The sequence below is a fragment of the Fusarium oxysporum genome, chromosome IX (assembly GCF_013085055.1).
Source record: "Fusarium oxysporum Fo47 chromosome IX, complete sequence".
Taxonomy (NCBI): domain Eukaryota; kingdom Fungi; phylum Ascomycota; class Sordariomycetes; order Hypocreales; family Nectriaceae; genus Fusarium; species Fusarium oxysporum.
The window spans coordinates 3,032,173-3,045,755 of NC_072848.1; the positions used below are offsets into that span (position 1 = coordinate 3,032,173).

Here is a 13,583-nt window from a genome sequence, read left to right on the forward strand (position 1 = left end):
TTCGCTAGCTCGCAGAACGGACGCGTCAGCTTATCTGGCGTGGTAATGGATGATCCCACTTCATTACCCTGTAAGACGGAAGTCTGTGAGGGCAATTGGGGTGAGAGCGTCCAAGACGATAGCAGCTCGCGGATGTCATGTACTCTGAATGCACACAGGTAATGCATCGTGGTGCATTCAGCCACTTATTCCCAGAACCATTTACATTCCCCATTCCTCAATTTTACAATATAAAAAGAATAAAATTTCTTCTTAATAACGCTACGCTTGATTAACATGAGACGATATCAGTTAGCAGGGTGAGGCTTATAATCGTTGCTCTTTTGCTTGAATTGACCTTAGGAAGCGTGGCCAGTCCCATCTTTCTTGGTGCAACCTCGCCAACTGTATTTCACACCCGACTCAATGCCTGCATTTATAGTTGTATAGTCTACCCTAGAAAAATCGAAGAACCCTTTAGTTCGCCACCAGTAACGAACTGGCATAAAGTTCTAAACACAAAAGGCTCTAATCGTCAAATAACGGCATCGCCAGGAGCATATGGTGCCTATTCAAATCCGTTTGCTCCGGTGGCCAAAGATAATGGAATGACAACTATTGAGACTCAGGGTGGCCACAGCAAGGAAAGGGGTTCTTGGTCCCTATACATCCACATTTCATCTTTATGCTACATATCACCCTCCCTAACTCAAGTGGTGGTGGACTCCGTTGTCCTAAAGCTAATCATGATCTCTTTGGCACCTTCCTCACAGCATTCTTCCCTTTATCCGAGAACGGTATGTATTCTATAAATGAACTCTGATTTGGTGAGACTCTAATCTCGAATCTAGATTAGAAGACGAATACATAATGGCATCCCGAAGAATTTCCCTGCCCTCTCGGAAAGGCCGATAGCAGCCCGACGAGAAGCATAAAACCTGAGAGAGAGAGAGAGAGAGAGAGAGAGAGAGAGAGATAAGATTATTCCCTTGAAATAGGTGATTAATAACTTAATATGAACCCCTGCCGCCATGCTGAGACGTACTGGAAGTCGTCGAGGAGACATTTATGAACGAACGTGGTTTAATAATGTGTCATATAGATTAAGTCTGGCTAATCTCTGGAATCGCTGATATATTCGCATTGCAACTATGATGTGGTGACAAAGAAAAATAAGGACGCCGTGGGTTCGTCTCGTTTGAGCATAGTGTTGAAGATATGTTCTGTAACTTTAATATAATTTTAGGTTATGGCTTTTTATAGGTATTCTCTTACTTTTCGTTAATTTCCTTAATACTTTAGGTTTTTAAGAGATATTAGGGATATATTATAACTAAATGTATTTCCATATTAAGTATTTCTAAGTAATAGCTAGTACTACTTCTTAATTTTAATATTAAGAATAGACCTTAAACTATGGAAGGCTAACTTTGTATTACTGATTAAGATAAAAAGTATTAGGAATTCCTTGACATATCTAATTTATCTGCCTAGGTGATATCTTTATGGTTTCCGCCAGCGGAATTAACCGTTTGATTCTCCTACTGCCCCTTTCTCACGGTGCTCAATAGTTTCGACAAACAGAATATCCACAAATGACGACATATTGCTCACTAGGCCCTTACGAGGCCCGACTTTGCTAGAGATTTGTGGGCCCGCCTGCGCGTTGGTTTCGCAGTGACCTATCACCTGGAGCTCAATGTCTACTGCCGGTGGCGTCTTTGGGTTATTCGCTGGGATCGTGAGCTTGCATGAGCCTTCTGATCGGGCGCATTGCTCCGATTTCTGTTCGCTTTCTTCACCATTGACCAAGATTTCCTTTATGCTAGTGGCACCTCCGTAGGACACCCGGTCCGGTCGTGATTTTTCATGATCTTGGCTTATTCCCGAATCCTCTGTCAAAGACATTGCTCGGACTCGATTGACGTGGCCAGACGGGTTAAGATTGACAGTCGAACTGGATTTCGTCGAATCAGCGGACAGGCGTCGTCGTTGATTCCCCATTGCCATAGTATTGCCGTTTAGTATTTTGACCGCTGAAAGGTTAGACCGTCTGAACGACCAGAACCTAAATGGTAAGCCGGATCCGCTGCCCTGCGATACTTCACCACTATCCGCCAACTTGACAATATGTTCGAACCTTTCGTGTACCCCTTGTATAAACTCGTGCTGGAATTGTGCTGGCGCCTGGCGTATCTTGAAGAAGCTAAGAGGTATGAATTCACAGTTGGGACTAGACAGCACTGAGTGGATGGGAATCATCAGCCGCATCACAATCATAGTCGATTGCCCCCATTCTTCGTTGTCTCGGCAGGGTGCACAGGATATCGTAGACGTGAGGGCTGCGTCTTCAAAGAGTGGCTCTTGAATCCATTCACATAAGGCTTTGATGGTCTCTGATAATTGAGCCGCAAACTCGCTCTCCTGAGCGCTTTGACCCACCGACGTCTCATTCAGACTCTGAAGTATTTTGGAAACGGACATGTTTCCAAACCGCTTGAGGAACTGTAAATGCCAGTTCTCGAGTGTCTTAAGTGGAAGAGCGATAGATGGGAGAAGATTTCTGGCGTCTTTCTGTACTAAAATATTGAATCCGGACCTGACGGAGGCTCGGATGGCGAAGAAGCCTATATGAACACCTGATGGTGCCTCGTTGTGCTTGGATGCGTATGTAGACATGGAACGGAGTTTCGTCTCAAACTCGTTACTCTGAATCTGCATGCCCGACCTGATGATGTTGCTGACCTGATGAAGCTCGGCGAAACGATAACCAGCTGATATAAAACGCTCAGCGTCCTGATCCGACTCAACACGGCGAGCTAGCAGCATCAACAAGCCGCGTCCAAAGGCCTGCTGCCGAGCGTCGAGCCCTGTTTCTATGTCAGGGCCACTTGGGTTGTCCTCTTGACTGTCTACCATTCCCCAAGAAAGACTAAGACGAGAACTCATGCGAGACTGGGGTCGTGGCCACTGGCCAACTGGGCCTGTAAGGAGAATCTCATCCCATAAGACACCTGCCGAGGTCAAATCCTCATGGAACCGGCCCGCAAGCTCGGCTGCGGCAAGACAGAAGAGTTCCCTAAAAATAATGTCGTAATTCTCAATCATCTCTCCATACTCGTTAACGAGCTGAATGCCACATCGTCCGTCTTTATGAGTGCTTGAATGAGGCAACTGTAACACGTGCTGCCTCATACCGCCAACAAGGCTCGAGATAATACTCCAGTTTCTTGATGCCAGGAACATCCACTGGAAGATTGGGTGTCTGATACTAAAGCCGTCTTTGGTATGCTAGTAAAGTAAGCCAAGGGCCGTCTAGGATGTGTCAGAGTATATATATCTACCTTTTCCAAAAATGAATCAGTGATAACAGTACTGGGAATTAGTCCATCAGGGTCGACGAGAATCCTTCCGGCTTTGTCGAAGACAGCTGTTCCCAATGTGACCTGCTGCGCTCGAAAGGCGGACTTTCTCAAGTTCCTTATGCGAATGATGGTTGACATGGCAATGATAAAACAGGCACCGAGAGTCTATTCTGGATCAGCCATACCCTTCATGTTGTCAACTGAATATGCCTACTGACCAAACAGATAGCCACGACAACATTTGCAGCTTTAGTTGGCTCGTTTCCCTTTGACTCGGCATCTCTGAAACGATAACGAGTTCCAGCAGCGGCACACCAGTGCATCCCTGATACAGCACTTGCAAGGACCGCAGCCGAGATAGCTCGCCTCCGCCACGAATTTGTCCACATAGCCCTAAAGACAAATAACATAAAAAGGGCAGCGTTACTGGCAACAACGGCGATAATAGCGGATCCGACGACGTAGGCTGGCTGATATACACAGGTATAATTCTTAATAGATGTATTCCCGAGATAGTGCATACCGCAGATAGAAGCGCCGCAGAGAACGCCGCCAGCAATGACTCTCCACCAGGAAATAGCATTATCAGTGCCGATTGCTAGAAATGCAGACAGCAAGACGATAATAGGAATAAAGAAGGATAGAGCTGTAAAGCCCTTCGAATAGGCTACTTGCATCTCGGGTTCTCCGTTGGCAAGATGGATAGCTCTATTTCCAGTGAAATGCTAGTCGAAGACCATATCGTGAGCATTCAAGGGCTACGTGATCCAGATGGATATTGTCGTAACTCACCATACACCAGATGGCTACTCCGCCCATGGTGACGGCGGAGCTCACGAGTAACAAGCTTATTTAGTCAGTGCGATGATTCAGAGAAATAACATGTGGCTTTCAGAATCGCAAAAACGTAAACATACTGATTGTATAGGCCTCTGAAGCCGGTTCGTCTGCTCATAAGCTCAAGACTTGAGCCTGCGCCGACCAGGCTGACAATGTAGCTAAGAATGACGAAGCCAGCATTGTAGCTCTGGGGCACAATATGATCCTGATACTCACGAAGCAAGTTATAGGAAGGCATGACGAGCTCAAAGAACACAAAGGAGCAATGACAAGCTACTGACACCGTGCAAGAGAGTGTGGATACTTGTTTGGTAGAGTGGAGCATAACGCGACGGGGGGCAGAGGCTCTTAACTAGGACATATAAACGAGGCCACGGCCTACAGAGTTTGGAGGCTCGGTAGCATTGCGTCTGGTCAATTACGGTTGCTAGGAGCGTCTGAGCACGCCATGGGATTTAATTAAGATGAATTGGTCACATATTACGAAGCCGGAAGCCATTTTGGGATGCAAGATGCACATCCTGCTGGATAATTATCCTGCCCACCATCAGACGAGGACTGCTACCACAAGACAAGCCAGGTAGACTAGCCTAAAGTGGGAAAAATCTAATTGTAATTCAGGGACTAGGTAGGAATTAGGGCCAAATCGTCATTCATGATCTTTTTTCCCTCGGGTCTTTTAATTTCGGGTTTGCATCACAAAGCCTCTCATATGGCCGGGTTGCTGAGCCAAAGACTTGAACTTGTTGGGACTACTTGGTGGTCAGATGCGCCGCCACAAGGGCTTACATATCGCTTGTATTAGATCATAAATCATATCGTGCTCAAGACCAGGGGCCATCAGATGCGGACCTATGAAAGGCCCAAGCTTGTGACAAGTGCGACCATCAGCTTTTTTTTCGCATACCTCAAGTTAGTAAAATCGAATGGCGTAAAAAGAAACTTCCACAAAGCATGTGAAATGACACAGACACTCGCTAAGCCTGTGCCGTCTCTGCAACGGCATGGAATATTGTCATCTATAAAACCTTTCGTCGGCATCAATTATATATATGTTTGTCCGCCAGTGGTGTAATTGCGGGTTCTAGGAGTCAAGAGTCTCAAGAAATTTAATTATTACACGTATTGCGTCTTGTCTTCCTTTCTCGATTACTGTCAGATCCATGTTTCTATTGTATTCTACGGCCGGTTAATACAGGCTCTCTATACAGCACATTGACAGCAACGGTTACATCAGCCGTAAAGCCCGCCATGTGAAACCATATTGCTCGCAGGAGCAACCCGTTGCCATGGTTCAATAGCGCCTGTTGGGATCAATTGCTGACCAATCGGTCGTATGAAATTTCCGTGTATGTTTGTGTCAGATTGTCTACGCCTCAGTTCCTCGCATATTTCAAAACACACGCAAACGGGTCCGTGCATATATTCGTGTGCCTTACATGATATACATCGTCATCTTCTGTGCGCAGGTAGAGGTCCAAGCAAAAGCAAAAGCGCAGCCGCTAGTTAGATTAGAGCCTAATCTTACAACTTTGCCACATCACAATTCCGTCATCATGGTCCTTGAACTGGTTCCATCAGGGGGTCAAAAAAAAGGAACCCAACCACAATATGAATAATTTACTCTGATGTTCCGGGGTGGTCCTCTATAGATAAACAATAATCATTCCTTCAGGAGATACAAAACTGGTGGAACTGCTTCCACTAAAAACGTCATCATAACGTGCGCAAAGGTCGAAATTGGGCCGATAATGTCGCATGGGGCCCGGAGTCGATGGGAAATCAGGCCGAGAAGCGAACATGTGCGGCTAACCAGAAAATGAGCTGTTGGGCATATGCCGTCAATCGCATACTAACCCGTTTCTTCTTTGCGCTGGGTTTTCTGTCAAAAATCAATATGTAATTCTAACGTCAAAAAGGAGAGGCAATAATGTGACTTATTGACGAACGCGACATATTATTAACAGGAAAAGAAAGTGAGTAAGCTTAAAGTAAGCTTCGGTAAATCCAGTTAAAGCAAAAATGGGTTAGTTATTATTGTTAGTTCTAAGTTATATCTATGAGAGGGAAATAGCTCTTTATATAGTGTTTATATCCTAGGCATAGAAATTATTTTAAATAGACGATTTATATTTATAATACATTTTTAATAATTACTTATATTTAAACATTGGATTAATAAATGAATAAATTAAATAAATAAAGTAATACTTAAGTAATACTTTAGTAATACTTATAGTATTATATTAATTATAAATATGATAATTAAATTATAAAATAATTAATAGTTTAACTTATTTGTAAGTCTATATGTAATAAAAGTATTAAATATATATTAAACACTTATTATATTTGATAATAATAAAATAAATTAAGTTAGTAATTATACTTAGGAGTAATAACTTTAAAAACTTATAAAATAGAATATATATAAAATTTAAATTATAAGATTATTTTAATTTAAAATAATTTAAATAAATTAGTTATTTCTAGAAGAAATATAATTTATTTAATTATAAGAAATATTAAAATAAATTAACTAAGTTATAAATTAAATTATAAATATATTATAGTTAATAAAATATTATAAGAAATATTAAAAAATAACTATAAATTAAACTTATTACTTAAAGAGAAGCTATATTTAATTTTTTATATTAATATACTTAAATTAATAATTTATATTTAGTAATAAATTAAAGAAATTATAAAGTTAAAACTTTATAAACTAATAGTAATTAATATATATATAAAATAATTAATAATAAAAAGTACTAAGTAAAATAAGTTAAGTATTTAAAAAGTAAAAATATATAAAAACTACTAAGATATCTTATTAGTCCTTAATAACTTTAAAAAAGTATTTATTTATTTTAAATAAAATTAAAACATTAAAAGAATATTACCTTAACCTAAAAAGGTATAATTTACCTTAATAAATATATAATTAACTCAAAGATTATAAATAACTATATCTTTTTATTATAGGAGACTGAGTTTTCTTAAAAAGTAAGACTACCTTTATATAATATAATATAATAACCTCCATTTTAGGCTTCTTTGGTCAGGCATCATAACGGTGCAGCCGTGATGCTGTTAGCGGTTGCAATTAAAAGGTCTGGAAAGTCGGGTTAGATGACTTACTGGGTGATGGATGATTAAAGCGTGGTATGCTGCAGAGGTCGATGAAACGCGTTTTAGTTAAGTTATAGAAAGAAGGTTAGGGACAGCTAATAAGCAGGTAAGGCTTTCTAGCTTATATATATATAGCTAGGTTTAGGCTGTAATTAAGGCAGGTAAATGTTACGATCCCAGCGGTTACGTCACGTGTACCCCACAATAATCTCCACCTCAACAACCAACCAGAACAGGACCGACAAACATGGGACCGACGGCGCTCCAGGACCGCGTCGTTCCAGGACCGACGACGACCTCATGTCGTGTCGCTCCCATACCATCACCTCCAGTATATAGAACACATTCATTTGCACTTTCATAGATTCTAGCTCACCAGCTATCAATAAAACTTCTTTACATTGATTAAGCCTAACACGCATTGAATCTACTATTAAGAGACGTGACACTTCGACAAGCTCAGCATCACGCCCTACGCAATCTGCCAACAATAAACCTAGCACGGCTTAGTTTATCCACAGTTGGGAACCAACCGTCACAGTAAATATAATAATTTAACTTAATAAAGCTTTAATAGATATAAGGGCTATAAATATTTAAATTATTATAAACTTTAAAGATTTTAAAATATACCTTTTAGGGCTAGCTTATAAACTTAAAAAAAATATATACTACCCTTTACTTAAAAACTAGCCTTAATAGTAATAACCTTATATATATATAGTTTTTTCCTATAAAGTAAGTTATTTTACTTATTACTCTACTTAAGCCTTCCTTTTATGGTATATACCTAGCATTTGCCGTAACCAGCAGAATAAGGCAATAATTGCAGTTGCTAAAGTAACACCAAACCCTATCCATCCCACCGCCTCCACATAGGCAACTACACAGAGTGAGAGCATAATGAAAGCTCCCAGCAAAACAGCACAGAGTAGAAAAGACAGTATATGAAACAAGACACCCACGATGGAAGGCAAGCCCCCTCCAAAGGCCCTTCTAACTGCCTCATGATCAAATGGCAGAAGAAGACTGCTGACAAGTGCAAGAGCCAGTGCGCTGACAAAAAGAAGCCAGGCTACTGTGAGAAATATGCGGACGGTGTCGTGATGAAATCTTGAGTCCTTATTCAGCTCGGCAGGATCTTGAATCGCTTGGACAATGACTGTAAGGGTGATTGATCCTCCGAAAACGGATATTGTAATTGTGTGCCGAAGAAATTCATCCCACCACCTTAAGGCTTGCTCAGTATTATTAGTACTATCGATGCCATTCTTGTTGCGATTGTTTACACTGTCGGCAATGTTTTCTTGGGCTAAACGAACTTCGGCCAGGATGCTGTTTCTGATAGTATCTTGCATAACTCCTTGGCCCTCCCGGATTCCATCCTGTAGCCCATTATTGACGGCATGACGAATAGGCTCTCGAACATTATTGAAACCTTCAACAATGGCTTTGCAGACGCTTCTTGCGAATTCTTCTCGGCAGTGTTCCATAGTCTGTATAAGTCTGGTGAGGGGGATTTTAAGTAATATTTAATTGTTAAAATCTTATTATAGGATATGTGCTTAGTTTTAGAGTTGTAATAACTGTTTTTAGTCTATCTAATAGTAGTAAGACATAAGCCTAAGTATTTATATATATTATATCTATGATATTTAATGTATACACGTCATAAAATATAATAAAAGTTTATAATTGCACTATTTTTCAGGGGAGTAAGACTAGAGGGAGTATGGGTGAGGGGATTCTAGAGACTATGGCGTATTAGGTTTAGGTAAATTTTCCAAATTGCTGCAAACTCCAGTTATCTATATGTCCTATGACTTAAAATTACGTCATAATACAAATCTGTCCTAAGTAAACCAATGAATTCCTAATTGATTCCAGCTGATAAGTCGTCTAACCATAGCAAACATGCAATAACCCAGCCTTAGTCTTACTATCCTAATAAAGCATGGTGACACAGCGCCTTAGTCCTATAACTATTTACTTACTCTTAACTGGCTCTTGCTTTAATAAGGCGTAGTAACTAATATATATAATATTTAAATAATATAATTAAAAGTATAAATTAGGATAATATAAAGGATTCCAGGGAGGTGGTTTTAACCTTAAGGTTAATATATAGAGTTCTAGGTCTTGGACCTAAGTCCTAAGAAGAAAAAGATTAAATTATATTTACTAAGTTAGTTATATATTTATTACTTTAAGTATAAATACCCTTATATATAGCTTACTTTAGAGTAGGGATTTATCTTAATATATAAAAGAAATACTTATAATACCTTTTATATATATATAAATATCCTATTAAACTAATTAAGCCTTAAAAGCCCTTATTTAATTTTCTTTCTACTTGCCACTTAGTTATACTTAAGTATTTTTTAATTTCCTATAATAGCTTATATTACTAAATAGCTAAATAGGCTATTTTACCCTAAGTATCTTTAGAATTATTTTTATTAAAATAATATTATGAGCCTGTATATAAGAGTTAATTTATAAAATTATTTTTATTAATATTTTATATATAAGATTATAGGATTATTTAAATATAATAAATCCTTACTTAATATTATTAATAACTAAGCTAAATTAGTAATATTTTATAAATAGGCCTTTTATAGTATTAACTCTTTAATAAGATTTAAATTAATTTTATACCTAATTATAAAAGAAATAAAACAACAGTAATTACTTTTATCTTTTAAAAAAGCTATATTATGCCTTTTTATTTTCTATTAACTTTTACTTCCTAAAATCTCTATTAATATTACTTTTTAAAAACTATTTTTTAAACTCTTTATATAAACCTAGCTTTATAAATAATTAAATAAAATTAGCTAAAAAAAGAATAAAACCCTTAGTCTCTTAATTAAAGCTCCTTAAATATTATATAAAAAAGTATAGTAAGTTATTGATAGTATTATTAAGGCTTCTATGTATTATAATAGTAATAATTATACCTTGGTAAAGGCCTGTAGTGGGTAACCTTGCGCTTGGTAGAACTGCTCAGGCGGCGCATTGAAAGGTTGAGATTGATGATTAACGATGGTTACGGGAGGTCCTCCAGGGATAGGGCATGCACCAGCCATGTCAATGTGCTTGTTGCCATTGTCCTTGCTCCACGCCGATGGTGACATGATGAGACTGCTTGAGTCCGTATGGAAAACCGACGTTAAGAGTCGCCCAATAGATACTTGCTTAAGTCTATGCCTAAGGAGATCCGGGCTTGATTTGCCTACCGCAGCCATTGCCGTAACACCAATAGTAATGAGGCCTATAACCAAGATAAGGATGAATGCGGGTATGCCGAAAACCCAGTGGTACTTGATCTTGCGAACAGACGGTATCACTTCTACTCGAGCTGCTTGATCAGGGTCCTCGTTCCGGGCCCCGAGTACACCCTTGGACCCAACCAAGGCGGAAGCCGCAAGGTCATTCCAGAGCAGCTTAAAGACCATAGGCATCGAGTCTTCAGAGGAAGAGAGCCTTTTCCACTTCAGCCACAAACTCATGCTTCGCTGGGCAGTGAAGTCAATGACTGGCTCTGAGCTATCGCGGCTATTGACAATAGTCGCGAGTGCAGAGATAGGTACAATTGACCCAGGTATGTTCATCTCAGAGAATCCAGGGTTGAAGCCCGACGTTCCAAACAAATTCTCTTGGGATGATCCAAGCATATATAGCGATGGCGCTCGGAGAGTGCTAATGTTGCGAAGGTCTTTGAACGCAGGATCCACTATACCCCAGATTGGTTGAAACTGAGCGAGGCCCAGGGACGAGTCCTCAACACCCCAAAGCGGCATGTCATCCACGTTCTTGTACTCCTTCTCCTTCACCTCTTTGATAGTCAATCGTTCGAGACTGTCGCTAGTACCGTTGTGGAAGAATGTGACTGCCTTGACAGTTGCCTTGACAGCTGAAGCGCATGTATACAGGGGCGAAGACCATTTGCTGCCATCTTCGAACAGGTTTGGAGGGCCATCATCAACCCTGTTGGGGACACCGCGTACTAGACTGCAGGATACATATGTATTGTTGAGCTTAGGAGGAGCATTAAGTGTGGTGGCTTGGCAAATGAATTCTTGAAATTTACGTCAGTAACGCAAGCAAATGACTCCGTATGCTAGAAGAAACTTACTTGCAGCGTCATAGTCTGCAGCCGTGATCTTATAGGGATTATCATAAATTTGTTCCGTTTTTGAAAAGTTACTCGACAACTTATCCACACCCATCATGTTACCAAACTCGTTGAAGAATTCTAACGACTGGTAGTTTGTATGGTAGATCTCGGTGATAGGCAACTTCCACTTTTTACCTATCTTGGAGTCAATTCTGTCGAATGCCTTTACCCCTTTGATCTTATCAGTAGGGTCCGAGATATTCATAAAGAGCATATTGATGCCATTGGTGTACCAGGCCGCTTGATATGCTCGTGTTTTCAGATCTGGCTTATTGCCGTTGTTCTCTGCATCATGCTCGGGGTTGGTCTTGTTGATATGGACCAAGCCACCGTGGTCGGTCATGAAAAGCTTGGTGACGGCTATACCAGAGCTCGACTTGGAGCTGGTGCTGATCTCAAAGTCTATAGAGACATTTAGATTCACGCACTCCGTCTCAGGCTCAAGGAAAAGCAGGTCTTCGGTCCAGGTAGCGCCCTGCGTATGGCCGACGGGTAATGTATGGTTCCTTAGGCCAACGCCACCATTTTCGCTATCGACTATGAGACCTTCAACTGGTCGAATGTCCTCTCTCAATGCGAACGACTCCAGGGGACGGAAGACACCAACTGCAATAGGTGTGCCGTTGTTGTAGTTTTTGTTATACTGTGCGGTTATCTGGCGCCATTCGATGTCGAAGTAATTAGAGATGGTGGTTCGACGCTTCTTGGTTCCGCTCATATAGATGTCGTGGAGGATATTCGGCACAGTTGTATTTGTGCCGTAGAGTATTGAACAGTTAGACTGGAGACCGTCGGATGAAATAATGGTGACATCAGAAGTGTACGGACAGGGAGCAAGGCACATTGGTGAATAATTGCAAGTCCGTGTGAAGGTCTTGTTATCGCGCGGTGAGGTGCCTTGCAAGAAGGTACTCGTGTCTTTCACGTACTGAAAGGTTGCTGAGATCGATTCGCTGGCATTTTCATCCTGTTCATACAATCCCAGAGGAGTGATCACACCAGCAAGGGAGATGAGCAAAGCCAGCAACGGTACCATCGAGGTCATCAAAGAAATAGACGTGCGGACACCCTTTTGTTGGGTCGAGTCGGCTCGGAGAAGGGTAGGCCAAAGGGAGCTTTGAAGAACCCGCCCTGCAGTCGTCCTGTACTTTGTCAGACTACTTCAAAGTAGGGAGGGGTTGCACGAATTTACCATGTCCCCGCTGTCTCACGATCGCGCAGCTGGCCGGCAATAATTAGGGTAATGGCTGTTGGACAAAACAGTTGGGCTACCACCCGAGTTAGCAAGCCTCTGATGTTCTTTTTTTTGCGCAAAAGTCTTCTCAGATTACGAAACAAAACTTACCGATCACGATGCCAAAGGCAATGATACCAGCAACGTAGCCCACGGTCAGTTCAGTCATTGTGTTTCTGGACCCGGCTGTAACTCCTTAGTGATCAATACTCTTCAATATGTTTTTACTGTGAAGTCTTGAGCCCTGAGCGACAAGAGAGAGCTGTCTATTTTAGTAATTATTATGACGTCTCCTTTTTGGCAGCATCCTGGTCCTGGCTTAATTTAGGAACCTGTGCGAGATTGACTGTAGCTGTTAGCCTTACATGGTTCATTGAAAAACAAAACTAGTAAGGCATTTTAACCATATTTCTCGGTTGGCAGACATTACTGACTGACCATTAGTCTTCGAGAATTTGACCTTTCTCCAGTTTTCATGAAGATCAGCTATAGCCACTAGTGATACAAGTGCCAAAAAGATGTGGGACTCCTGAAAAAGTGCCGCCGGGAGAAGATTGGGAGCGCAGTATTTGCGAGTATCATAGTAAGACGGGTTGAAATTTATCCCGTAATGACCCATATTTGCCCTGGCGCGGCACAGATAACCCATCAGAATCAGACTATTATGCAGCTAAATGCAGAAAATAAAGCCGGGCGTTTGGGATCAACGCCACCAATTTAAAGCTTGCAGACTATTCCAGGAACCTTCCCAATGTGTCATAAATCGTGGGTTTAGTCTGCCAGGGCTGAATTTCTTGTGGCCGAGGATCGATCTTAATTTAACGAACTTTGAAGTTTTTTTCTA

At 40.8% G+C, this 13,583-nt stretch overlaps 3 protein-coding genes across 3 annotated transcripts; all 3 read right to left on the minus strand.

Moving 5' to 3' along the window:
- Window positions 1–1,503: 1,503 nt before the first annotated feature.
- FOBCDRAFT_323299 (uncharacterized protein) lies at window positions 1,504–4,422 on the minus strand (the record flags this gene model as incomplete). The annotated part of the gene is made up of 5 exons (XM_031190768.2): window positions 1,504–3,270; window positions 3,324–3,509; window positions 3,563–4,069; window positions 4,137–4,191; window positions 4,262–4,422. The coding sequence occupies 5 exons, from the start codon at window positions 4,420–4,422 to the stop codon at window positions 1,504–1,506; spliced, it is 2,676 nt and encodes an 891-aa protein (XP_031034753.2).
- A 3,750-nt stretch (window positions 4,423–8,172) lies between these two features.
- Window positions 8,173–8,812, minus strand: FOBCDRAFT_298925 (uncharacterized protein; the record flags this gene model as incomplete). The annotated part of the gene is made up of 2 exons (XM_059611943.1): window positions 8,173–8,202; window positions 8,285–8,812. 2 exons carry the CDS (start codon window positions 8,810–8,812, stop codon window positions 8,173–8,175), a joined length of 558 nt encoding a protein of 185 aa, XP_059467877.1.
- A 1,467-nt stretch (window positions 8,813–10,279) lies between these two features.
- On the minus strand, window positions 10,280–12,908 carry FOBCDRAFT_279725 (uncharacterized protein; the record flags this gene model as incomplete). The annotated part of the gene is made up of 4 exons (XM_031190769.2): window positions 10,280–11,406; window positions 11,464–12,647; window positions 12,698–12,773; window positions 12,851–12,908. The coding sequence occupies 4 exons, from the start codon at window positions 12,906–12,908 to the stop codon at window positions 10,280–10,282; spliced, it is 2,445 nt and encodes an 814-aa protein (XP_031034754.2).
- Between the last annotated feature and the right edge of the window lie 675 nt (window positions 12,909–13,583).